General features: G+C 45.3%; 1 protein-coding gene across 1 annotated transcript in view; it reads left to right on the top strand.

Annotated features, from left to right (window-relative positions):
* The first annotated feature begins 438 nt into the window (after nucleotides 1-438).
* The window catches only part of PRTG (protogenin), a 150,454-nt gene continuing 123,746 nt past the window's right edge, over nucleotides 439-27,146 (top strand). The window contains exons 1-2 of the mRNA XM_055124556.1: nucleotides 439-511; nucleotides 2,232-2,531. Coding sequence (XP_054980531.1) covers nucleotides 439-511; nucleotides 2,232-2,531 — 373 coding nt within the window. The remainder of the gene's footprint in view (nucleotides 512-2,231; nucleotides 2,532-27,146) is intronic.

Genomic DNA, 27,146 nt, shown 5'->3' with positions numbered 1-27,146 from the left:
CCGCCCTCCCCCCGCCGGCGGGAGAGGGTCCCCGGGGGCAGGCGGGGCCGCCGGGCTCGGCCTTTGTTGGCTCCGGCCAGGGCGCGGGCGGGGAGGCGGCGGCGGGGGGCGGGGACCCTCGGCCGGGGCCTGACCCCCAGGTGCATTGTCCGGCCGGCGCGCCTCCGCCCTCCGGGGCCGCGACCCGGGCCGCCCCCCTCCAGCCCCCTCCCCCCGCCCGCCCCCCGCCCCCAGCTCCCCGCGCGTCTCCCTCCGCCGGCCGCGCCGACCTCGCGGGGCCGGAGCCGGGGCCAGCGGAGAAAGTAGTCCCCGGCCGGTCACCGCGCGCCTCCTCCGCCCGCCGCCGCCGCGCCCCGCGCCCGCGCCCGCGCCCCGCGCCCCCGGCCCGCGCGGGAGGCAGCCGAGCCGGGAGGAGGAGATGCCCGCGCCGGCCCGCTGATGCCGCCCGCGCCGCCGCCCCGGCCGCCGGGGATGCTGCTGGGCGCGCTGCTGCTCGCCGCCTGCGTCCCAGGTAGGCGCGGCCCGCCGGGCCGGACCATTGTCCGCGCGGCCGCACACGTGCCGCCGCTGACCCGCCGCTCCCGGCCCGGCCGGGCTGCGGGGGGCACGGGGCGGCGGGACACGGATGAGGAAGGGGTCGGGGTGGGGGGAGAACTATCCGGGGTCTTTCTCGGTGGGCGCGGGGGTCCCCGGAGGGGGAGGAGGAGGGGTGCGCGCGTCCCGAGCCGCTCCCGGGGACCAGCTGCTCGGACCGCGCGCGCGGGTGGGTGGGTTGCTTCGCACGGACTCCGCGCGCGGGGTGGGGGGGGACGGGGGACTGGGGTGAGGAAGACGTGGTCGGGACGAGCTTGTTTCCAAGTTGCAAGTCGGGAACTCGCGTGGGTGGCTTAGTGGTTTGGACACACACACACACACACACACACACACACACACACACACTCCCTACCCCGCGCCCCCCAGCCCCCTCCGGGAGCAGGTTTTTTTTGGTTGCAAGAGAAAAGGATGCAAGTCGGGTTCGATTCCAGCATCCCGTATGGTTCCCCACCCGCCCCCGACCCCCCCAACACCGCCAGGAGTAATTCCCGAGTGCAGCGCCCTGTGCATCGCTGGGTGGGACCCAAAAAGAAAAAAATAAAAGGTTGCAAGTGGGATGTTACGGGGTCTCGGCGCCTGGGGAGGGGTGTCGGGGAGGGGCGCGCCCCTCCTTGCGCTCCACTTGCATCGGAGACGTGCACGTGGGAGATTTCCGGGGACCTGCGGCCCCAGAGCAGGGAGAAATCAGCCCGCGGGGTGGGTTGTGTAGTCTTGGATTCCCAGCAGAAGGGAGAGGAAAGTGTTTTCCCCCCAAGCCCCGATCAGTAGGCAGAGACTCGGGCGGGCCTGGGCGCTGTGCAGAGGTGACAGGGTATTACAACGGGGTGCCGTCCTGGGCCCTGGGAGCCGTGTATGCATTAAGATAAAACCTTGGCCCAGCCCTGATAAAAACGTGCATGGGTTGATTAAGCAATCTCTCTATCTGACTGTAAGCGCCAATTCGTCACGCCTTTCCCCAGCAGTGGGAAGTTCTAAAAAAAAAACAAAAAACGAAATGAAATAAAGGTCCCCTAATCCGATCACCCACTGCGGACAAGCTGCAAGTTGTACAAGAACAACTTTTCAAAAGTCCTTTACATACCTACCTGACTCTGTAAAAATGAGTCCTGCGCCAGGAGAAGGGACAATGCTTGCGGTCAGCGCCAACAATGCGGACCTGTAATTTGTCACAAGAGATAAACGCCCCATCGCAAAAGAGAAGGCGGCCGACACTTGGAGGGATGAGAAAATCAATGTGCTTGTTCACAGAGTCGGCGTTTTGCTAATGATTTCTTGTAAAATTAGACTTTTACGACATCCTCTGTTCAAGATCTTTTTGACAAGCTTGTAAAAGTTGCAAAGAGCTTGGTGGCGGGATGATTTTGAAAATCTCGCAAGGATTGTTACGAGATATAGACGGGATTGAAATGTTTCCTGTACATCTAACAATGTATTGTTAGAGTCGATGCAAAAGGTTGTTTCTCAGATGTTTTGAGAAGGTCTGCCAAAATAGAAGTGGTTTATTAAGCTGTAAGTTAACTAATAAGATTTATTAAGGTTTGCCTTATGGCACTCTGAATGTGTTTACGATTGTGCATTAAAATGTTTTTTTTTATACCTGTAATTCTGGCAATTGGCTTCCCCCGTTTTCCTTACAGGAGTATGGTGCTTTAGTGAACTGTTTTTTATAAAAGAGCCACAGGATGTGACTGTCACAAGAAAGGATCCAGTCGTTTTAGATTGCCAGGCTCATGGAGAAGTTCCGATTAAGGTCACATGGTTGAAAAATGGAGCAAAAGTGTCAGAAAGTAAACGGATCCAGGTTATGTCCAACGGCTCCTTGTACATCAGTGAGGTGGAAGGCAAGAGAGAACTGTCGGATGAAGGATTTTACCAGTGCTTGGCTATGAACAAATACGGAGCCATTCTGAGCCAGAAAGCTCATCTCACCTTATCAAGTAAGTGCTGTCGTTCTTGGTTGATGACCTTTTCCATTGTTAGAACTTTATGATTTCTCAATCCACGTGTATCCTTGCCCTAAAAAAAATCATACCTATCTTACGAATTTGCATGAAGATAATAATGTAAATGAGGGGGAAAATCATTCAAATGAGTGCTTGAAAACTAAAGTTAAGTTAGAACTCCCAAACCTATGGGTATCGCTAGATATAAACTTAAGTGTTTCCTACAGAAGAATTAAGGTGTAAAGTGATCCAACAGCAAAAGTTAAAAAGTTTCCCTTTTTAAAAAATTTAATTAAATTTAAACCTTACAAAGTACTTTGTGGATACTCCTAAATCTTTCTTACAGCCCAGCCTTCACTTTTTTGTTTTTTTTCCCCCTCTAACTGCTCTCGGATCACCCATGTTGCTTTTTAATTGTAAGAGAGGGCATTGGTCAGTAACTCTCAAGCCTTTGAAGTACTCTGCTGTCTTTTCGTGCTTGGGTGAAAGAGGATTAAGACCATTTCCATATTATACGTAATGGACTTAAACCAGATCTGCCCACCGTTTTTTTTTTTCCCTCCCCCAGTTGTCATAAAGTTTGCTGTCTAATGATTTCCCTTGTATTAACAACCCCATCAGATCCACCATTTGTCCAAGTGATCTATTGCTTGCTGGCTCGACTGATGAGTATTGAGCAAGGTAGGTGTCTCTGGACCGATTCAGGCGATCAAACTCATCAAGAGTTTTCAAGAGTACAGCACATAATTTAAATCCAAAAGTAACTTCTGTATCTTGAACAAGAGATTTTTTTTTTTTTTGCGTACAGATCACGTGCTTTTTTTGGTTGTGGATCCACAAAAGAGATTTATTAACACTAGTCCCACAAACTGGTCATTTACAAGATGAACAATAGAGAGTCTTAGAGATAGACATTGTAATCTTCAGGAAATCGTTTTTTCAACACAACTAAAATTTAGGAAGTTAACTGGCAGGGATTTCCAGTCACTTGTCAGCCCTCGGCCAATTCTTTATTGAGTACTTTATTGATTAGCCTTTATTAGTCATTTAATTCACTTGTAAGGTAATGATTAAGAGAAGAAAAATGCACAGATAGATTACTTTGAAATGTCAGAAAAGTAGGAACATTTCCACTGCTCACCCGTTGAAGAATGACTTATACTTTTTTTCTTTCTGTTGTCATCGTTGACTAACTCTTCCCCTCAAGTAGTGTGCTTTTATTTTTTTACCCTCCCGTCTTTCTAGGTTTGTGGAGTCTTGTGATTTTATAGCCAGGCACTGTCGCTTGTATTACCCTGTTGGGGAGGAGGGGAAGGGGCAGGATAAGAAGGGAGTGGGGGTTGAGAGACTTTGAGAAAGGGAAGCATTTGTCCTGAGGATTCTTTATTTACAGGACCTCCCGAGATGCTTGATGCAGCTAGGACTCCCAGAGCAGTGTGACAAATGTCTGAACCTTTTTAAGTGTAGAAAAAAATCTTTGCAAAAATTGTTATAAATAGTATATTTTTTGTAAAATTACAATAAGTAGATTTGAATCCTTTGGAAGGCTATTGTGATGTAGTAGTTTTCATAAGTACCCAAACAAAAACTTCCCAGTGAAATCACTGAATGTGGATTGCTATTTAATATAAACTGTAAACTGTGAGCAGCTCACGAATATATTTTGTGTACACACATCTTGTTTAACTCTGAACAGTTACATTGCTAGGAAACTGCATCGGGTATTAAAAATTTAGACTTGGAAACTAGGCTTAGAGAAATCTTTAAAAATACCTGTGATAGTCTTTCTAAATATCTTTAGAAATCTCTAAGTTTCTTGGAGATACTGAGTTTGCAAAGGTCACTTTAATATCTAAGCAGTTTTAGTGATGTAGGCACAAGTGATTTTCTTACTTACTTCGAGTAAAGGTGTTTTGCATATTCAACAGGAAGAGAATAGGCATTAAATGGACATTCTGGGGTTTTTCTTTTCTTTCTTTCTTCTTTTTTTTTTCTTTTGAAAAAACTTGTTTAAAAAAAACTTGTTCTCTCGTAGTTCCTGATAGCAGCGGGGTGCAAATATGTTCTTTTTATTTTCTGGTTCAGAGGTTTTGTCAGCAAGTATATCTTTTGCTCTCGGAGTGTAAGGGGACAGCCCTTAGGAACCTGAAGCTTTAATCTGTGCAAGTTTTATATTTTTAACACTCGGGCTATCGAGTCTTGGTTTCTAAACTTAGGAAGTAGAAGCTGAAAGTTGCACTCTAGGCAAGAATTCCATTATTCATGGGTAAATTAGGAATTCACAGGGTTAAAAGGTTAGAGACCGCGAGGATGAGGTTTACCCTTGTGATAAAGAGCAGATGACCCCCATTCATTGGCTAAAGCTTTCATGTAGCTCCTCTGCCAAGTTAGTTATTGCCATGAATTGTTCTTGAGGAATGCAGAAATACGAATGCGAACAGACCTTTCCTTAAGTGTCACTGTGGATTCTTATCTCCCCAGCGCATCAGCCGGGCTCTGAGGTGAGGTTCCTCCCTAAAGGCCCCAGGCTCTACTTTTCCTGTTGCTCATCCAAGCACAAAAGAATTTGCCTAACTTAGTTTTTCTAAAGGAAAGTAGAGAGTTAAAGTCTTATTTCGGATTTTTTTTTTTAAAAAGTAATCCTGTTTTTTTTCTTGATAGCCATTTAATCATTGCACGTTTCCATGAAATTAGGAAGGGGAGTGAGCCGAGAGGCCCTTCCAGGTTACACACGGTGATCGGAACAGAAGGTTAAACCGTTCCTTAGAAATTTTCAATCGTTTGAACTTTGGACAAAGCGGATTTATGCTTTCCCGGGTGCCAAGACTTCGCACTATGCAGCTGAAATGTGTCACAAGTGAGAAATTAGCTTTAAAACATTTGGATGCTTCTTATTTCCTTCATGTTGAAAGAAGTAAAATAAATTCTGAGGGAGAGCATTTGCATGGTAAACCGGTCTCTCAGTCTCAGATTTCAACAAGTTTCAGTGAAGATAAGAGACTTTTGGGAGAAGTAGCAGGGTGCCGTCTGTTGTGTTTAAAGCGAGACTAGAAGCATGTGATTGAACAGGAAGCTGGGTGTTTATTTCCTTTCCATAAAAGGTGGAAATTGAAGTCTCAGGATAGAGGGAACAAAAACACGAAGCTAGCATATATGTTGTAGGCTTTTCAGGGTGTTCACGTGGGTGGAAAAACTATTTTTAAGTGAGCATTTGAAGCTAGAAGACCATAGGAATTATTGTAATTGTGATGAATGAATTGGTTTCCCCAAATTATAGGCTTGTTTTGGTGTGCACAAGACTGGGAGTTCGTTTCTATAACTTGCTTCCCTTAAAGGGAGGTAGGCTGATTTCCATGAAGTCAGTGTTATTACTTCGGTTTAAATTGAGATAAGACTTGAGTGGGTTGTGGTTTTGTTTTTCTGGGTGAGATTAATGAAATACTAATGTGAAAAGTACCATGTTTATGTAAAGGAGCAATACATTAATTATAGGCCAAAATTGATCTTGAAATATGATGTCAAACTAAATTAGCTGTATTTAAAGATTTATTTTTGAAAAGAGAGTGGGTTATGCTATATCTAAAGGAGAAAGATAACAATGAGACCATTAGCCTAGGTTTTCAACTAATGATCCTTGGACTCAAAGACTTGTAGACTCACTTTTTATTGAGATTTGTGGGCCTTGTAAGAGCAAGCTTCTCTTACCTGCATGCCTGTTTACTTCAGATCAAGCTGTTAAGTTCGGGGCAGGCTCCTAGAAGTGCAAATACATAAGTAAATCTCACTTGATTTTGAAGACACGACTGAGATATTTAAAGAGACTTGCCATACTGTATACAGGACCTGCTAATACTCTAGTCTGCCAGTATAGAAGGTTCATCTGATGCTTTTGGGGATTTAGGAGTGGGGAAGAACCAACTAAAAGAGAGGAGTATGGTTCAGAAGTGCATGTTAATTTTAAAAGTTGACCATACAAGGGCCCAGAGTGATCATGCAGCAGGTAGGGCATTTGCCTTGCACGCGGCTGACCCGGGTTCAATCCCCAGCATCCCCTATGGTCCCCCGAATACCACCAGGAATAATTCCTGAGTGCAAAGCCAGGAGTAACCCCTCAGCATCACTGGGTGTGACTCTAAGAGCAACAAATTAAATAAATAAATAAAAGTTGACCATATTAAAATTGCAAAAGTTAATTTGGGAAATGAAAGTACTTATGGTTCTACAGGCTTACATGCTATGACAGTTGGTTCTCAGAATATCTCTGGTTAGAAGGTTTACCAGATGCTTCCTAATCTCTGGGTAATAGGACCAGTTTTCCTTATTTTGCAGTTGATGAGTGAGGCTCATTTCTCTTCTTCAGAAACCTGTAATACTATCTCACAGTTTTTCAAAGCTGTTGGATTTTTGATTTTTTTAAATGAAGGTGGATCCACTTCTCCTGCGGAGTAGAATGGTACTTTTCTTGAAGATGCATCGAAGTGTTTGTTTCTGCCCAGCTTCCTAATGGAATTTTCAAAGGGCAGTTTGTAGGGTCCTCTTTTGTCAGTTCTGATTATTTTAAGGAAAAGGGCCTTGCTCAGCAGTTGTTTGCCCGGGGATTTGTTGTCATTGCTCCTACATTTAACAGCTGGGCCTATTGATGAAGTCCAGAGCAAGTTAAACAGCATCACAAAATCCAAATATTTTAAGGACGGTTTTAGACGAGAGGAGTATTTCAATGGACAAATTAGTCCATTTGAGGTTACTTTTTTGGAAAATCGTGATGTAGTTTACTATGACTTTGAGAGGCAGCTCTTCTCTTTCGTAGGTGGGGTCAACTGAATTAGAATTGATCATTTCTGGTTTTAAGCCAGAAATTCTGCTTATATTAAAATTAATAATGATGAGTCAGGCATTTTGTTGAAAGCGCTTGAATTTTTAAGATAGTTGTGCTTATTGAGTTGTTTAAGGGAAACAACCTGCAGTTATATCCCAAATTAAGTTTTAGTGTCAGTCAAAACTTTCAATATTTGTGAGAATTTGCGTTCAGCAAATATTCACTAAAGTGTTTTTGAAACTCATCATTGAAATCTTGGTAACTAAGAGAGGAAGAAAGAGAGTTGGAATCATTGAAGCAATATTGGAGGTTGCCCTAAAGTGGTCATTTGTCCAGAGCAAGGTGAAAAGTCAGCAGTTGACAATGGTGATGTCCAAAAAAGGTAAAAATGTACAAATAACTTGAGTGTCTGTGATTCGGAAACCAAGGGAGCCGCAGCAGGGAGATACATTAACGGAGGCCACAGACGGTTGCGACTCTCATCTGACTTTCCCCAGTTTGACATTCCTTGTTTTCTTTCTTTCTTTTTTTAAAACCTCTGGTTCTCAGAAACTGCTTTTGATGGGCTTTTAAAGACTGAGCAGAGGCATGAATTAAAAGCTGTTTGTTTTTTCAGTTTCTGGAGGGAGGGCGTGTGTGTGTGTGTGTGTGTGTGTGTGTGTGTGTGTGTGTTTTAGCATCTGTAGTGACTGAATCAGTCAAGTGACTGTTGGAGACTCCTGATTTTACACTTCCATCCTCTGGTTCCGGGACTGGAGGAAAGGAAGTTTGAAATACCTGATGCAACTGTAGTCGAACTCTGTTTAGACAGCATGACAGGGTTTCTGTTTTGTCTCTTAGTGTTGATCTATACAGCCTGCTTTCTCGAAATAAAGCCCCATAATCTTCCGAGATAGCCCTTCTCTGTCGTCTCCCCCTTTCCCTTACCCCTTGCTGGGAGCACAGACAGCCGGAGCGGCCCGGGCTCGGCTGTGATGCTCAGTTTGAGCACAGTGCTCGCACCTGTGCCGGCTGACCTGTGCCTGTGCCCTGATGTGGTCACCTGCATTCTGCTTGGAGTGTCACACGAGCTTGTTGTAACACTCGCATGCCTGTGTGCTCCTGGCCACAGTGCTCACACACCTGTCTCTGTGTGCCCCCGAGCACCACGCCTCGTGCTTGCAGAGCTGGTGAGGACTGGCCCTGCAGACTGCGCCTCCCAGCCCCCTGAGCCTCCAGGCCACTAGGTACTCTGTCCTTCCTGCCTTACGGTAGTGACATTACCTTCTGGGGAACCCTCATATGAACAGTGCTACGTTTATCAGCGTGTTATTTCCTGTTTGTCAGAGTGAATGAAGGACGGGAGAAGTGTGTGGGCTGGGGTGAGAGTCGGGATTGCTGGGTGCAGGCTTCACACCCAGGACTGTGCGGTTTCCGGGCCACCACTGGGTGTGCCCTAAGAAACCAAAGGGAAGACAGAAACATATTCGGAGCATTGTCTGTGTTGGAGTGGTACATCTCTCTGTGTCACTGGCATGACACGTTGAAATGGGCTAGTTGAGCACCCTTCTTTTGGCTTGCTTATTTTTATTACACTATTTTAGATATTTCATAATGGATATCTCAGAGCAAATGAGAACTTTATGTCACTCAATTTACTGGGTTAAGGAAGGGTGTGCAATTATCTTTCTTCTGTATATATATAATATATAATATATATATATATTTTGCTTTTTGGGTCACACCTGGCGATGCACAGGGGTTACTCCTGGCTCTGCATTCAGGAATTACCCCTGGTGGTGCTCAGGGGATCCTATGGGATGCTGGGAATCGAACCCGGGTCGGCTGCGTGCAAGGCAAACGCCCTACCTGCTGTACTATCACTCCAGCCCCTCTTCTTTTTTTGCCTTTTACTTTTTTCATGTGATGAACCATCCTACTTGAAAAGAGGGAAGATTTCCATATATGCTAAAATATTTTTTTAAATGTAAGTTTTTGATTCTGGTTTCCACCTTTCAGTTCATTCATGGTTCTCTGCTCAGGAATGACTCCTCATGGGACGCGGGAACATACGAGGTTCCGGGTATTGAACCAAGGTTGGCGTCATGCACAGCCCGCACCTTACTTGCTGCACTATCTCTCCAACTTTCATTTGTAGTAATAGTAAAGGACATGTTTTGTTCTATACAGAGAAAAAAAAAACTGTGAAATTAATCAGCCGTAGAGTAACATTTGCTGAGTGGTCAGTGGTCTGTAAGGTGAAATCAGTCACAGAGTTCTTCAGCCAGTGCAATGGTGCGGAGACTTTTTGCAGCAAAGGCAGTCTGAATTTCCTCCAAGATGGTTGCATCTTAAGAAAACGCCAAGGCACAAGAGATGGGTAAATGAAAAGGAAATTAGGTGTGGTTACTTATGTAACTTTAGACTTAACACTTGTCATTATGGTACTATAAAATAGAATTACTGGGGAATCAGGGGACACAGGTTTTGCGCAGAGCATTGCTCTTTTATCATTCTGTGGGAAAGTTCCAGTACTTTGAATACATTTCCATTAAATGATATTTCTGCAAGATTAGATCCATCACATTGCAAGAGACCTAAGATTCAGAGAAAGTTCGAATAGCTTGGACTTTAGTTGGTTACTTTTTGAAGTCCGTGAGGTGCCTTGAGCCTTAGGGTGTGCTTTAGAAGAGTGGAAAGTTATAAACAATGTCTGGTGATTTCAACTGTACCATTTGTGAGTCTAGAGAAGTGAGTTACAAGATTCAGGTAGTTTGACCCCTTTGGAAGTTGGCCCGGAGTAAGAGGTACGACCTCTATTATTTTTTTTTAAGTGAATCTGCCAAAAAGGCACTGCTAGAAAGTAATAGTGAATCCTGAAGTTGCTGACCCATTTTTTGGGAAAAGACTGTTCAGGGATTACTCCTAGCTCTGTGCTCAGGGATCATTCCTGGTGGTGCTTGGGGAACCTGGGGTGGCAGGAATTGAGCTCAGGTCAGCCACATGCAACGCAAGGGCACTGTCCTCTGTACTATCTCTTCAATCCTTATTGACCCATTTCATACACACACACACACACACACACACTCACACACACGATACTCACTTTATCTTAAGAGTTTTGCTAGTGTGTTAGGATTTTAATATACATTTTTATAAGTTGCTATATTTTAACATACACATCCTAATATCTTATCCTAAATATATTACCCCAACACCACTCACTACCGCCACCAGCAGTCTCATGAAGAATGAGAAGGTTGAGGGCCTGAGCAATGGTACATGTTAAGAGCCATATGCTAGGGGCTGCAGCAATAGCACAGCGGGGAGGGCATTTGCCTTGCACACGACTGACCAGGGTTCAGTTCCCAGCATCCCATATGGTCCCTCGAGCACCGCCAGGAGTAATTCCTGAGTGCATGAGCCAGGAGTAACCCCTGTGCATTGCCGGGTGTGACCCCACCAAAGAAAGCAAAAAACTAAAAAATGAAAAAAAATCCAAATGCCAGCCCAGGTTTTCCCAGTTAGTAACCATGTTCGCCCCAGAATTTTCCAGGGGGTCCCTTGTGAAAAAAAATCATGTCAAAGGGGGAGGGGCATGGCACAGGATGGGGGTGCCAACTGGTCGGGTAGAATCCAGCCAGGGCCCCCCTTTGAGTGTGAGGGAAGAGGCGTGCTGTGCTGCCTGCTCGTCCAGTGTGGTATTTGCCAGCCAGTTCCACCGTCACCAACCCTGATTTCTGTAATTTTGCTATTTTCTGTATACCCGAAATCCTTTGGGTTTTCACTCCCTTCATCATGGCTTTCTTTTTTCCTAAACTTTTTTTTTTTCTGGAGCGATAGCACAGCAGGTAGGGCATTTGCTTTGCACGAGGCTGACCTGGGTTCGATCCCTCTGTCCCTCTCGGAGAGCCCGGCAAAGCCCGGCAAGCTCCCCGTGGTGTATTCGATATGCCAAAAACAGTAAGAACAAGTCTCAGAATGGAGACGTTACTGGTACCCGCTCGAGCAAATTGATGAGCAACGGGACGACAGTGCTCCAGTGCTACAGTGCTGCAGTGATACTCTCCTTGTGGTTCCCATTCAGCAATCTAAATTTATAATGCCTTAACTGGGGTTAGCTTAATTCTGGGCCTCCAAGACTTAGTTTCTCTGCAGCTCAGGTTCCCTTTTTTGTTTGGACAAACTGCACACACTTTACACCTAGTTATGTAGGTTTCTCATTATTTTTATGCATTCATCATTTTTTTAACCTTTTGTCTTTTCATTTTTATTTACTTATTTATTTTTGCTTTTTTGGGTCACACCCGGTGATGCACAGGGGTTACTCTTGGCTCTGCACTCAGGAATTACTGCTGGCGGCGCTTAGGGGACCATATGGGATGCTGGGAATCAAACCCAAGTGGGCCGCATGCAAGGCAAACGCCCTACCCGCTGTGCTATCGCTCCAGCCCCGCATTCATCATTTTTGTATATTTTAAGGCCACGTGTGGCAGAGTTAGAGGGCTGCCGCTCCTGGCTTAGTGCTCAGGTCATTCCCTGACGGTGTTCATGAGGTGCGGGCGTCTTCCTTCTTCCCCAGTGTGGCTTTGGAAGTGGACTTACTCTGGCGACTGAGCAGGCTGCTGAACGGCCACGATCCCAGAGACTCAGAAACAAATCTCGGACCCCAGTGACTTTTGACAGAAATCCTGCCAGATCTAATTATTAAAATTTCAGAATTCCAAAATCATGCACATCCTAGGCTATTCACAATCAGCAATAGAAAACAAATCGTCTAATGTCGCCTTTTCAGCAGATCTGAGTGTTGGAGTAAAATCCACATAATAATGGTGGGTCTGGTGTTGAAATATCGAATGTCATCAAAGTAGAGAGAGAACAATGTGGAAATCATCTGCCACACAGGTATGGGGAGGGTGTGGGATGGGGTTATTTCAGGTTTTTTTGGTGGTGGAAAATGTGCACTGGTGAAGGAATGGGTGTTTTATCATTGTATGACTAAGACTTAAACCCAAAAGCTATGTAACTGCTCTCATGGTGACTCAATACATAATTTATTTTTTTAAAAAAGGAAGTGTACTTACTTGCAGTGCAAGGAAAGCTATTGTAATAATAAGCCTTTCACCCATCTCCTAAGCTCTGCATTTATTTTTTAAATTATCACCGTCATCCCGTTGTTCGTTGATTTACTCAACCAGGCACCAGTAACATCTCTATTCCTCCCAGCCTTGAGATTTTAGCAGCCTCTCCTTACTCGTCTTTCCCAACAATTGGAGGCTCTTTCAGGGTCAGGGGAATGAGACCTATCATTATTGTTTTCGGCATATTGAATACGCCACGGGCAGCTTGCCAGGCTCTGTCTGTGCGGGCGGGATACTCTAGGTAGCTTGCCGGGCTCTCCGAGAGGTATGTGTGTATATGTGTATGTGTGTGGTGTGTGTATCTATATATATAGATATATTACTCTTATAATTTGTTGCCTGGGGCTAGAGTGATAGTACAGCGGGTAGGGCATTTGCCTTGCACGCGGCCGACCCGGGTTCGATTCCCAGCATCCCATATGGTCTCCTGAGCACTGCTAGGGGCGGTTCTTGAGTGCAGAGCCAGGAGTAACCCCTGTGCATCGCCGGGTGTGACCCAAAAAGGAAAAAAAAATGTAGAATTTTGTAAATTATGTATGAGATAAAGGTAGATCGACAGACCCGAGAGCAGGAATCATTTCACTCCCTGTGTACTTTCTGGGGTTCCAGGGATCAGTCTCACGCCCTCTTCTGTGCTCACCAGATGTTCTACCCGTGATCTTCTGGCCCCAATATATTTCTCATGTTTAGTTTCATTTTTCACTTTTCAGATACAATTTATGATTTTTTTTTAAACAGCAGAGATATTTATTTCCGTTTGGGGGGAGGGGGTTTGGGGCTGTACCTCGCCGTGTCCAGGGACTGTTCCTGACCCTGCACTCGTCACTCCTGATGGGGGCTGGGGGGGCCACATATGGTGCCAGATTCTGAACCTCGGTTAGCTGCGTGCAAAGTAAGCACCCTGCCCGGTGCTTAGTCCAGAGGAAGCTTGCACTATTGCTCCAGCCCTTTCACTCTCCTCGGGGGGAGACGTGAGGGCAACACGTCTTCGTCTTTACTAATCTGGGAACATCTTCATTTCTGCCTCGGTTTTATTTATTTATTTATTTATTTGCTTTCTGGGTCACACCTGGCAATGCACAGGGGATACTCCTGGCTCTGCACTCAGGAATTACCCCTGGCGGTGCTCAGGGAACCCTATGGGATGCTGGGAATCGAACCCAGGTCGGCCACGTGCAAGGCAAACGCCCTTCCTGCTGTGCTATTGCTCCAGCCTCAGTTTGGAACTTTTCAGCCATAATTTCTTCTATCATTCTTTGTGCTCCATTCTACCTCTACGTCAAGTGATTCCTGTAACCCACATGTTGCTTTGCTAGCATGATGCCTCTCACGTTCCAGAGGTTCTGCTCATTCATCCTTTTTTTTTTTTTGCTTTTTGAGTCACACCCGGTGATGCACAGGGGTTACTCCTGGCTCATATACTCAGGAATTACCCCTGGTAGTGCTCAGGGGACCATATGGGATGCTGGGAATCGATCCCGGATTGGCCGCATGCAAGCCAAATGCCCTACCCGCTGTTCTATTGCTCCAGCCTCTCATTCATCCATTTTTTAGACCATTGTGCTATTCCCTTACAGCTTTTATGGTTTATATTTTCATTTTTGTTTTAAACGTTTAAAGTCCTTGCCTTGCATTTTTTTTCCATGCTGGACTCAAGTTCTTAAGGGCCCAGTGTCCTTCTTGTCTATGTCTGTTGCATTTTTATGAGAGATTGTTTTCTTAAGTGATTGTCATGTTTTTAATCCTGGGTTCAGGCTTTTCTTTACCAGTACTGCTTAGGAACCATTCCAGACAATCAGCATGTCTGTCTTGGGTTACTTGATCAGGCTCAGGGGACAGTGCCAGAATCGAACCCGGGGCTCTCACGTGCAACTGGGTGCTTGAAGCCTCAGGCAGTCTCCCAGCCTGTGGGCGAAGTACTGCTTGCTTCTGTTTGGTGTCCCAAGGTTTGTGAGCCAGTTGTGTCATTAGTTCTTGAGTGTCCTAACCTGTATCATGGTAACACTGTCATACCGTTCGTTGTTCATCGATTTGCTCGAGCGAGCACCAGTAACATCTTTCATTGTGAGTCTTGTTACTGTTTTTGGCATATTGAATATGCCACGGGGAGCTTGCCAGGCTCTGCCGTACAGGCGGGATACTCTCAGTAGCTTGCCGAGCCCTCCGAGAGGGATGGAGGGATCGAACCTAGGTTGGCCGTGTGCAAGGCCAACTCTCTACCAGCTGTGCTATCACTCCAGCAGAAAGGTAATAGAAAGGAAGAACAAGAGAACTGGCCTTCAGTAGGAGGCTTGCCAGTGGGGAGGTGAGGGGGAGAAGGTAGGACAACAGCGGAGGAAAGTGGCCACTCAAGAGGGGGGCGATGGCTGGAGGAATCAGTCGGGATGGGAGATGCATGCCGAAAGTAGATAATGGACCAAACATGATGACCTCTCAGTGTCTGTGTTGCAAGCCTTAATGCCCAAAAGTAGAGAGAGAGTATGGGGAATATTGTCTGCCATGGAGGCAGGGGGAGGGTGGGAAAGAGGGGGGTATACCCGGGATATTGGTGGTGGGGAATGTGCACTGGTGGAGGGATGGGTGTTTGATTATTGTGTGATTGTAACCCAAACATGAAAGCTTGTAACTATCTCATGGTGATTCAATAAAATTTTAAAAATTAAAAAACAAAGGAGGGGAGCGATGCCTTGAAGGTAGTAAAGTGTTAGGCGTGAAACCATATCGGTAACGGTACTTAAACGGAGTGTACAGAGGCAGAGGCGGGTGACCCTGAATAGAGGTAGGCTGGGGTGGGGCAGAGATGGAGGGAAGTCGTTACTGGTGAAGGGATTGATGCTGGAACATTGTATGCAGGAAACTCAATCATGAATAACAGTAAGTCACAGGGCCTCGTGATTTTAAAAAAGAAAAAAGTGTGCCTTAACCTAAGGAGTGTCCTAACCTTAGGACTATATATTTACAATTGACTCAAGTGTGGTGGGCTTGAGCGATAGCACAGCGGTAGGGCATTAGCCTTTGACGCGGCAGACCCGTGCTCGAATCCTCTGCCTCTCTCAGAGAGCCTGGCCAGCTCCTGAGAGTATCCCGCCCGCACGGCAGAGCCTGGCAAGCTCCCCGTGGCATATCTGATATGCCAAAAAACAGTAACAAGTCTTACAATGAGAGACGTTACTGGTGCCCGCTCGAGCAAATCGATGAGCAATGGGATGACGGTGACAGTGACAGTGACCCAGGTGTGTGGTCTAGACCCGAGGTTAGTGTTTGTCACAGAAAGCCTTTCTTCTCGTTCGGGATAAGGCTCCCGGGTTGCAGAGATAGGACAGAGGGAAGCTTGCCCAGCATCTCCTGGCTCAGTGCCGAGCACTGCGTATGGTTCTCCAGCCCCCCGCCAGGAGTTTTCCTGAGCATCGTCAGGTGTAACCCCAAACCAAAACAAACTCACCAAAAAAGACCACCTCGTTTCTAATTTTTCTCACGGGTGAGTTTTTCTGCTGACCCTTCCTCCACACGCTCTAGGAGCCAAACTTCAGGTCTCGGTTCATCACTCTGCGATGGAACAAAAAAGAGACCACTTGCTCTTCTTAGACTCTGGCGCCAGGAGCCACATCTGGGCCGTCAGGACACCAAAGTATCCTGCTCTCACCTTGACCTTAAACTGGTCTAGTGGTGGGGCCGGAGCAGTAGCACAGTGGGGAGGGCGTTTGCCTTGCACGTGGCCGACCCAGGTTCGATTCCCAGCATCCCATAGGGTCCCCCGAGCACCGCCAGGAGTAATTCCTGAGTGCAGAGCCAGGAGTAACCCCTGTGCATCGCCGGGTGTGACCCAAAAAGAAATAAATAAATTGTGCTATGGTGGGAACCTGGGGACTGTTCTGTGCAGCATTTCTTTGGATTTGCAAGGGGCGGGGGCGAGGGGGGGAGGACACTGTACACTGGGTGTACCATTTTGAAGGAATTGGGCTAGGATGAGTCTTTAAATCAGCTCTTCTTGCTTCAGAAACGTAGCGTTCCTGAGTTTCAAGTCCTTGGCTCTAAATTTCTAACTTCACTTCTCAATAGTCCTAGTTCTCTTCCTTTTAGCACTCAGCCTCTTTCCTAAGTACATTCTGTCTTTCCTCTTTGCCTCAGCCCAGGGCTACTTAAATGAGCTTTTTCAGTGCCCTGGGCTGATGCTCTTTTTCTACCACCAGGGCACTTAAGGAAATTCTTAAGCCCGTTGTACACGCTCAGTACTGACGGATTGAGGATTCTTTGTTCAGGCTTGTTTCTGATTTAGCATCGTTATTCACTTTCCCAACAAATGTGAATTGAATGCCTGGGCAGAATTCATTAAAAAGTAGTTTAGACACCAGTGGTAATGTTAATAGGAGAAAGGAATTAATAAAGTTATAAAACTGAAGGGTGTGTGACAGTTGCACATGTGAGTTTGTTGCGTAGGACAGTTGCATGTGATGTTATTTCGTCGTGTGTTTTTTTTTTTAATTTTTTTTCTTTTTTTGCTTTTTGGGTCACAGCCATGCACAGGGGTTACTCCTGGCTCTGCACTCAGGAATTACCCCTAATGGTGCTCAGGGGAACCATATAAGATATTGGGATTTGAACCCGGGTTGGCCGCGTGCAAGGCAAACGCCCTCCCCGCTGTGCTATCCTCCAGCCCCTATTTCATCGTTTTGTGTTGATCACACCTGGGAATGTGGAGAGGCCCCTCCAACTCTGTGCTCAGAGGTTGCTCCAGCCAGTGTTTTGGGCATTGGACCTGGGTCTCCTGCATGTGAAGCAGGTGATTTATAAGTGATTTATTGGGGGGATCTTTATTTCCCACCTTTTTGTATTGACATTTCCAGATACACGGAACTTTTGTGAAAGCTTAGTATAAACGTCTGTGAAGGCGTAGTATAAGCCGTAGTTGATGCCTAGATTCTCGAGGGTTCGTATTTGCCACATTTACTTCATCCTTCTCTCCCAAAAAGGCAAGACTTACTTAGAACACTCCCTCCCAGTGCATCTTCACACCGAACGCTGAGGGTGGGGAGTTGTTGGCAGGTCCTGGTGGAAGTGGTAACTGACGCTGACCGAAGAAGGAAGGGACTGTTTAGTTAGGGGAGGAAGGTGGGTAGGCCAGGGAGGTATAGCAGCAGGAAACAATGTGGTATATGTGGAAAAAAATCTGTGTCAAGAGAGTAACCCATTTCAAGAATGTGGAGGCCAAAAACAGAGTTCAGTTAGGAGCCACTGAAAAGTGAAGCTCATTGCATGCCAGAGAAATGGTCCAGAGGTTAGGACCTTTGCTTTGGGGTCACAACTGACTCCAGTTGGATCTCCCGCACGATGTACGGTCCCCTGAGCACCTGAGTGATCCCTGAATACAGAGCCAGGAGTCAGCTCTGAGCACTGCCAGGTGCTCACCCCACTTTGCCTCCCCCCCAAAAAAAAAGAAGAAAAAGGAAAAAGAAGAGGTTCACTCTATCCCAAGTGCGATGTTAAGGAACCAGGGATGTCGTCTGGGACGTGGATTAGCCAGATGCAAACACAGATTTGGATTCTGTGGGACCAAGTGAGTGAACACGGCTGAGGGGACAGAACGGAAGCTGTGAGCATCACCGTGAGCCCCTGGGAAGCCTGGGCAGGTATGGAGGGAAGGCAGATGTTTAGGTTATGATTAGGATTTAAAACTAGCTCTGGGGGCTGGAGCCATAGTAAAGTGGGTAGAGTGTTTGCCTTGCATGTGGCCGACCCGGGTTCGATTCCCTGCACCCCATAAGGTCCCCCGAACACCACCAGGAGTGATTCCTGAGTGCAGAGCCAGGAGTCAGCTCTGAGCATCGCCAGGTGTGACCCAGAAAGCCAAAGATGTGAACAATGAGCATTTCTGTTTCGGGTGACTTGGTCAGTGGTGGTCACTCAGTGAAACAGAGACCGCAGGAGGAGATAACCCACAACCCAAGGTCCAGAGCTTTCTTGGACACTTCGTTTTCAGGCCTTGTGTGATGTCTGTTTGGCCATCAGGCAGATGGTTGGTTCCGGAACATAGTTAAGAGTCAGAGGGGGCATGGCCTAGAGATAGAGTTAAGGGGCCATGGTGACGGTACAACAGGGTGGGCACTGTCCTTGCACGTGGCTGGCCTGTATTCAACCCCTGGCACCCCAGAGGGTCCCCCGAGCCCTACCCAGGGCAATCCCTGAGTGCAGAGCCAGGAGTAAGACCTGAACGCTGGCAGGTGGGGCCCCAAAATCAAAATAAATTAAGATATTTGGGCTTCACCAGGACTGAGATGGAAGTGATTTTTTTTGTTTCTTTGTTTTTAGGCCACAGTTGGCAGTGCTGTGGTTGCTCTTGGCACAGTGCTCAGGGACGATGCCTGGGAGTGCTGAGGGGATCACGGGATGCTGGGGACTAACCCCAGGCCCTCCTGCATGCAGAGCAAGCACACTAAGCCCTTGGAGCCGTATCATTGGCCCTAGAATGGTGTGTGTGTGTGTGTGTGTGTGTGTGTGTGTGTGTGTGTGTGTGTGTGTGTGTGTGCGTGCATGCGCATACACGCATGTTTTGGGGGCCACACCTGTGGTGCTCAGGGCTTACTCCTAGTCGAATCTGGGTTGGCTGTGTGCAAGGCAAGTGCCCTACCCACTGTACTGTTTCTCTGGCCCCTAGAAGTTGATTTTTGAGCAGCAGAAGTCTTCAGTATAGGAGGCATGGGTAACCATGGAGACAAAGTCAAGTTCAGTGAGAGGCCAGGAGAGAACAGAATCATAGAAGCCAATGGGGCAGCTTCAGAGAGCTTATGAAATATAAGATCAGTGAGTATCAATAAGGCCAGATTTGAAAATACTCAGTCTAACGGGAAGCTAATCGTCTTTAAAGGCTTACAGTACAGCAGTCATGGTAGTGTGAAAACGAGCATGTTTTTCTTTTTCTTTTTATTTTATTATATATATATTTTTTGCTTTTTGGGTCACACCCGGCAATGCTCAGGGCTGACTCCTGGCTCATACACTCAGGAATTACTCCTAGCGGTGCTTGGGGGACCCTATGAGATGCTGGGAATCGAACCTGGGCCAGCCGTGTGCAAGGCAAACGCCCTCCCCCCTGTGCTATTGCCCCAGCCCCAACAAGTATGATTTTTATGAATACTGAACTTTGTCTAAAAATGCAACAACTGGACAATTTCTTACTGTCTCAATGTTTAACATTATTATTTTCAAGTTAGAAATAATAGTATTAGTGATTTGGGAGAATAATTTCTTTCATGCATTAACTTGTATCATGGTACACGTATACAATTCTCTCTTGGGACATGTGCTCTTAAAAAATAACATTTAGGGTCTGGAGTAATAGCACAGCGGGGAGGGCGTTTGCCTTGCACACGGCCGACCCCGGTTTGATTCCCAGCATCCCATATGGTCCCCTGAGCACCGCCAGGAGTAATTCCTGATTGCAGAGCCAGGAGTAACCCCTGTGCATCGCTGGGTGTGACCCAAAAAGCAAAAAAAAACATTTAGTCAGTCTTGAAGCTGTCAGTAGCCCCTCATCATTTGTTCATTAAAGTTCTCTGTGCTATTTATTAAATTATTGTTCTCTTAAAATAGATATTTAATGGAGTCTGTTCTGTTGGATCTTGTACTTGAGAAGGGAAGTTTGATTAAGAATTAAAAGTGGGGCCGGGAGAGTGGGTCCATCTGTTGGACTGACTCATTTCCGTCCCTGGCACCATGTGAGCCCGGAGGCATTGCCGGGTGCAGCCTTGGCGGACCCCAGTCTCCATGGGGACAACGTGGATAATCCCAGCTAACTCGGGAACTAAGCGGCTCGGCATCCTCATGTCCTTGAGTCTAAACCCTGGCATCCCTCCATCACTCCCAGACCTGAGCCCTGCTTGGGAGTCCACATCCACAAACCACAAATATCCATCTTCATGGTTTTTTCTTTCCTACCGTGAATTTTGCAGCTGGGTTGCCGTGGTATAAGAAACACTCCCGTTTCTGACTAGCCTGTAAATACTCGCAACCGTTTCATAAACTAATCACTTTTAAGACAGGGAACACAGTCAGTATCCCTCCTTGTGTCATTGATTTTTCCAGGCAATTAAGTTACTTGTCATCAGCAACTGGGCTGGAGCGATAGCACAGCGGTAGGGTGTTCGCCTTTCACGCAGTCGACCCAGGTTTGATTCCTCCGCCCCTCTCGAAGAGCCTGGCAAGCTACCGAGAATATCCCGTCCGCACGGCAGAGCCTGGCAAGCTCCCTGTGGCGTATTGGATATGCCAAAAACAGTAACAACAAATCTCACAATGGAGATGTTACTGGTACCCGCTCGAGCAAATCGATGAGCAACGGGATGACAGTGACAGTAACAATGATCGGCAACCAGATACAACTGTGCTTTAAAAAATGTGTATTTTGACCTCTGCTGCAAACCACAAAACCCAAAAGAAGAGAGAACAAAAGGGAATGCCCTGCCGCAGAAGGGGTGGGGTGGGGGGCTGGGGGGGAGAGATATTGGGAACATTGGTGGAGGAGAATGGGCACTGGTGGAGGGATGGGTAAAAGATCATTGTATGACTGAAATGTAAGCACAAAATTTTGTAAGTTTGTAACTACTGTACCTCATGGTGATTCATTAATAAAAAATTTAAAAAATAATAAATAAATTAGAATATAAAAAAATGTGTATTTGTGGTTTTGGGGAGACGGTGCAGGGCTTAAGGTAGCCTTGCACGTAGCGAACCTGGTTGGATCCCTAGCACCACATAGTCCCCTGTGCCTCATCCAAGAGTGATCCCCAAGCCTGTGACCGGGAATAAACCCCAAGCAACACCCAGTGTGGCCCCATTAACTCTGCTCTGGCCCCCCGACCCTGCACACAAAGTCTGTATTTTATTTTATTTTTAATTTATTCTTTTATTGAATCACCATGTGGGAAGTTACAAAGCTTTCAGGCTTAAGTCTCAGTTACACAATGCTCGAACACCCATCCCTTCACTAGTGCACATATTCCACCACCAAGAACCACAGTATACCTCCCCCCAACACCCCTACCTCTCCAGCCCCCCACCCCGCCTTTGTAGCTGATAAATTTCACTTTACTTTCACTTTACTTTGATTACATTCTATATTTCAACAAAAAACTCACCATTATTGTTTGGAGTTTCTCCCCCCTAAAGTCGGACCTGCTGAAAAGGAAGCATTTGATAATTTGTTCCATTGCTGAGAATGAAGAGATATGAGGTTGAGCGGCCGCACTAGCGGCCGCATGGTTTTGGATTTCTGTATTTTAGTATTTTAGTAAGTAAGTCCAGAGAAATCTCTGCCAGAAATTGCATCATTGCAAGCTTGTACCTCTCAGCTAACAAAGTGTGTATTTTAAAGCCCATTATATATGTGTATGTGGATTATTTATGAAGAATAATTTGAGTCTTAAGTGAGCTGTCATCATACGTGTGGCATATCCATGATCATTGAGGAGAGCTGAAAAATAATGACTTTTAAATTTTGGTGGAAGTTGTACAAAGTGTTTTTAAAAGTTAACCTTTTTTTTGTTAACTTTTAAATACAGGACGGATTTTATATAAGATTGTAAAAATTAGGATGATTTTCAAAACTCTAAGGCAGAACTTTCACCTTAGTGTAGAAGCAACGTAGGTATTGTCAGATTAGTGAATGGCATTTGGCTCTTTGAGCCTGTGTCCCACTCTGTAATAGTTCACAAGATTAAATGAAATTATTAATTTCTGCTTCATCACTGACATCACTGTCACTATCACTGTCATCCCGTTGCTCATCGATTTGTTCGAGTGGGCACCAGTAACGTCTCTCACTGAGACACTTATTGTTACTGTTTTTGGCATATCGAATACACCACGGGGAGCTTGCCAGGCTCTGCCTTTTCGGCCGGGATACTTTCATTAGCTTGCCGGGCTCTCCGAAAGGGGCAGAGGAACCGAACCCGCGTGCAAGGCAAACGCCCTACCTGCTGTGCTATCGCTCCAGCCCATCACTAACATACATTTATGAATAGTTTCTTCAGCAGCATAGCAGAGTGTCAAAGGTCTTAACTTTCTTTCTTTGGAAGAATAAAAGCTTTCAAATGGCAAATTCCAGAAACCATCACTGTAGCTTTTCACTTTCTCTCTCGCATAGAATGACTGAAGAGGCCTGCTTGAAAGAAACATCTCGTAAATCAGCGGGACAGAACCTTCCCGCCCTCAAGCTCATTCTCCCCCACTACTCATGCAATTCCTCTACAGGATAATTCTGTATTTTGCTCCAGTTTTGACAGTTTTCAATAGGAAACGTTTGGTGGAAACATGCTATCTCATGCTTTTTATGTAAACTGCCCCATAGATTTTTAAAAACCAATCTATTAGAAATACCGTGAGTCTATTTCACCTAAGTCCAGTTCAACATTTTGAATTTAGCTATAAAAGTCAGATCTTTATGAAATCAGAAGAAACCTGTAAAGATTTAGGAATTCAAATATTCCCTTTTTTTGTTTGTTTGTTTTATGTTTTGTCTTGTAATTTAAACTCTGGCTGAGTTTTCACTGTTTATCAAGATGTTTGGTCTTTTGTTACTCAGGCGACAATTTAACATAGCTGGTCTTTCACTTCACATGTGAGTTTTTTTTCTAGATATGAATCCCATTTGAATAGGAAAAAAACTCTTAATTTCATAATGGCAACTGCGTTTTAGGGATTATCAAATAAATATATGTATATTTATACACACTGTAAAATTACTTTTCTACACCGGTGAATTTAGGATTTATAATTGCAAGAAATCTTACTGTCAATCAGAGTTAAATCAGTTTTTCAGAGAACAATTTCTGTTTTGATTCAAGTGTATGCAAGAAAGGGAGACTAAGAAATGGTATTTTTCTCCTTGTGGACTGGTCACTGAGCAAAACATTTTAACTAGGTGATACTGTATTCTTTAAAGCAGATTCTCTCAATTTTGACTTCATGGGAGTTTGCCTCTTTTGAGCTGTAGCCTTGTGCTGAGATTTCCTTGATATCCTTAAGCCCCTCTGATGATTCCTTGCCTCCCGGACAGCTAAAGACCATCTGCTGGTTGACTCACAATAAGGGGGGTCAGGAAGTGCTCACCGGGTTCACAGGGAACTGCTCAAAGGTGGTTTATGCTGAACAAAAGTTCAGTCCTTAAGAAAACAGTAAACACTCTGAGGGGCTGATGCCAAAGTTTATTTGTTAAATCTGTTCATTCTCATTCCAAATTAATTTCTGGATTTGGAGCAAGGGCTTTTTCTTTCCAAGGAAAGTGCTGTATCCTGTTCATGGGAAACGTTTCTCATGGTAATTTATCCGTACTTTTTTTTTTTATCTCCAGTGTGGGTGGGTCATTTGGGAAAGAAATTGTTCATTGACATGCTTTGTTACAGAGGTGGGTTTTTCTCTCACTTGAAACTGTTATTAATAGTTAAAATTAATAGTTAGAAACTGTTACTAATACTTAAGCAAGCAGTAATTATCTTCCTTTTTGACTTTATTTCACTGCCTTTGGCTTCAGGTTAAGTCCTTTTGGTTTCTGAAGCATTATTGTTTTCCCAGCCCACCTCTAGGCAACTCAGGGCTTGGGAGAAACTGTCATTCCAGAGAGGACCTTGTATGTCCTGGTCCCAAACCAAAGACATTTATCTCTTCTTTTAAGGAAAAAGGGATTAGGAACTTCCTGCTGCTTTGACAAACACTAAAAGCATCCTTTAGGGCCTGGAGGTGCCCTGAGGTCACTCTTACAAATACTTCAAATACTCTGAAGGCCCCAGGTCAGCTCTGAACTCCAGTGGTTCTTGCTTTTAGGGATAAGTGTTTAGAATTCTTATTAGTCTAATAGCTTTGTTTATAGGATCAATGAATCAATCAAATTAAAAACAAAGTTGGGATTATCTAATGAAAATGTTCTTATTTCTAAAAGGCAAGTGAAACATATATTGATCAACCTGAAAATTAAGATTCATTTCCTTTACGCTTTTTTACAGGGCCACAGTGGAAACTTAATTCCTTAGGCAAAAAACACACGTAAACAATTTGCTCCTGAGGTCATTTGATGATAATATTTTGTCATCCTGGGACTTCAATTAAACAATAACAGCATTATTTTAATAGTTCCTTTGTAAATATCAAGACAGCTGATATTTTATTAAATGTTTTTAATGTTAGGCAACACTTTTTACAACCTGAGTGGACTAAAATATTGTTAATAGTGATATATGATGATATGATATTCAATAGCACTGTAACACTGTAGCACTGTCGTTCCGTTGTTCATCGATTTGCTTGAACGGGCATCAGTAATGTCTCCACTGTGAGACTTATTGTTACTGTTTTTGGGATATCAAATACGCCAGCCAGGAATAAGTCCTGAACCCTGCTAGGAGTGGCCCTAAAACCAAACAACAACAGAAAAAAAGGAAACAGTGAGAGGGGTTGGAGAGATATCTAATAGTTAAGGTGCTTGCCTTAAATGTCACTGACCCCAGCACCACACATCGTCCCTTGAGCCCCTCCAGAAATGATCCCTGCACACAGACCCAGGAGTAATCTCTGAGCACTGTTTGGTGAGACCCCAAAACAACAATAAAAAGAGCTTTGAGGCCAAGGATGTGGCTCAGTGGTAAAGTGCATACTGGATACACGTGAGGTCTGGGTTCATTTCTGGTACCACACACCAGAAAAATATTTCAATTCTGAAACAAATATTGAAAATATTTGTTTAATATTTGTTTAATATCAAATATGTGTAATATTTGATAAAAATGGGTGCAATGTAATATAAGTTTATGTTATTTTATTTACTCATCTATAGGCTTGAAAGAGTTTGAATACACAGTCTTCAGAGAAGTGATTTAAAATGCGTTCCCCGAGAGGGAGCAAAAGGGAATGCCCTGCCACAGAGGTGGGGTGGGGTGGAGGGGACAGGGTGCGAGTGGTGGGAGGGATGCTGGGACCAGTGGTGGTGGAGAATGGGCACTGGTGGAGGGATGGGCACTCGACCATTGTATGACTGAAATGCAAGCACGAAAGTTTATAAGTCTGTAACTGTACCTCACGGTGATTCACTGATTAAAAAATTAATAAAAAATAATAAAATAAAAAAATAAAATGCGTTCCCCCTATTTTGTCAGAAATAAATAGATCTTCTGAAATGACCTCCTGTTTACTTAATTTGTTTGGCAGTGTAGTCTGAGTGTTTCTCTTGGGACTGTAGGGATGGTCTACGCATCAGGCGGAGGCCTTGCACATAGCTAACCCCGGTTTGATTCTCAGCACCGTGTGGTCCCCCAGACATTGCTGGGGGTGGCCCAGAAAATCATCAGCACCAAAGGCCCTGGCAGCTTAGCATCTCGGACCCGGGATCCAGTGTTTGGGATGCTGGGAATTGAACCTGGGTCGGCGGCGTGCAAGGCAAACGCCCTACCCGCTGTACTGTCGCTGCAGCCCCCTATTATTTTTCTTTTGATTAAAAAACAAAACAAAACAAAACAAAAAAACACTTCTGATTCTCCTGAAAGCTTTCGCTTGAAGAGGGTATCAACACTGTGTGATAACATCTGCCCTGACCTGTGTTGGAAAGTTCCAGCCACTTCAGTTGGCTCGGAAAGCTGCTGACTTGCCCGTGTGACCGTTTGGGAGGCATCACAATGACAATAATCAGATCCTGCGCCATTCTTTCGGTTGTCTTCATGATCGAGTCGAGTGTACAATGAGGGTTGAATCAGCTGCGTTTCAGCTGGCTGTTAGAGTACACAAAGAAGGCAGAGCCACCTGAGATATTTTTCTGTCGAGTTTGTTGGAACAGAAAAAGCTGTGTTCTGGGAAATCTTTGCTGGTGCAGAGAAAGGACCTTTCTGTCTATAGACTAAAGCTATTGTTCGAGACAGGGGCCTTTGTCTGGCTTTTGACTGGTGGTCAGTGAGGCCTGACCAAGCTTTTCATTTCACCATCTTGACCATAATATGGGTGGCTAGTGATTGATTCGTGAACACGCTAGAGTTCACGCTCTTAGGTCAGAGACTTATCTGTCTCTCCGTCTCTCTATATTTCCTATAGAAAAGAGTTGATGCCGGCTTATTCATTTCATTAAAAAAGTTATGATGCCGAATACGGTAACAATAACAGGTCTCATGCCCCTGACCCTGAAAGAGCCTCCAGTCGTTGGAAAAGATGAGTAAGGAGAGGCTGCTAAAATCTCAGGGCTGGGACGAATGGAGACATTACTGGTGCCCGCTCGAGCAAATCCATGAACAACAGGATGACAGTGACAGTGACAGTGAAAAAAGTTATGATGCAGTTATGTGTATTAAGAGGGAGGTTAGTTTGAGGTATGGGAGTGCATAACTTCATTGCTCATTTTAATTTGTTTCAGTTTAAGTCCTTTATCTAGGTCCTCTCCTTGCTTTTTGGGGGGAGGGAGGGTTTGTATTTTGGGTCTCCACTGGCTGATATCAGGGCTTACTCCTAGTTCTGTGCTCAGGGCTCACTCCTGGCAGTGCTCATAGAATTAAATGAGGTGCTAGGGATCAAACCAGAGTCAACCACATGCAAGGCAAGAATCTTTCCCTGTGGTCTATCTCTCTGGCCTTCTGTTGTTCTTTTTTTTCTTTTTTTCTCTTTCTTTTTGGGTCACACCTGGCGATTCACAGGGATTACTCCTGACTC

The sequence above is a fragment of the Sorex araneus genome, chromosome 2 (genome assembly GCF_027595985.1).
Source record: "Sorex araneus isolate mSorAra2 chromosome 2, mSorAra2.pri, whole genome shotgun sequence".
Lineage (NCBI taxonomy): Eukaryota > Metazoa > Chordata > Mammalia > Eulipotyphla > Soricidae > Sorex > Sorex araneus.
This window is presented reverse-complemented; position numbering and strand designations above follow the sequence as displayed.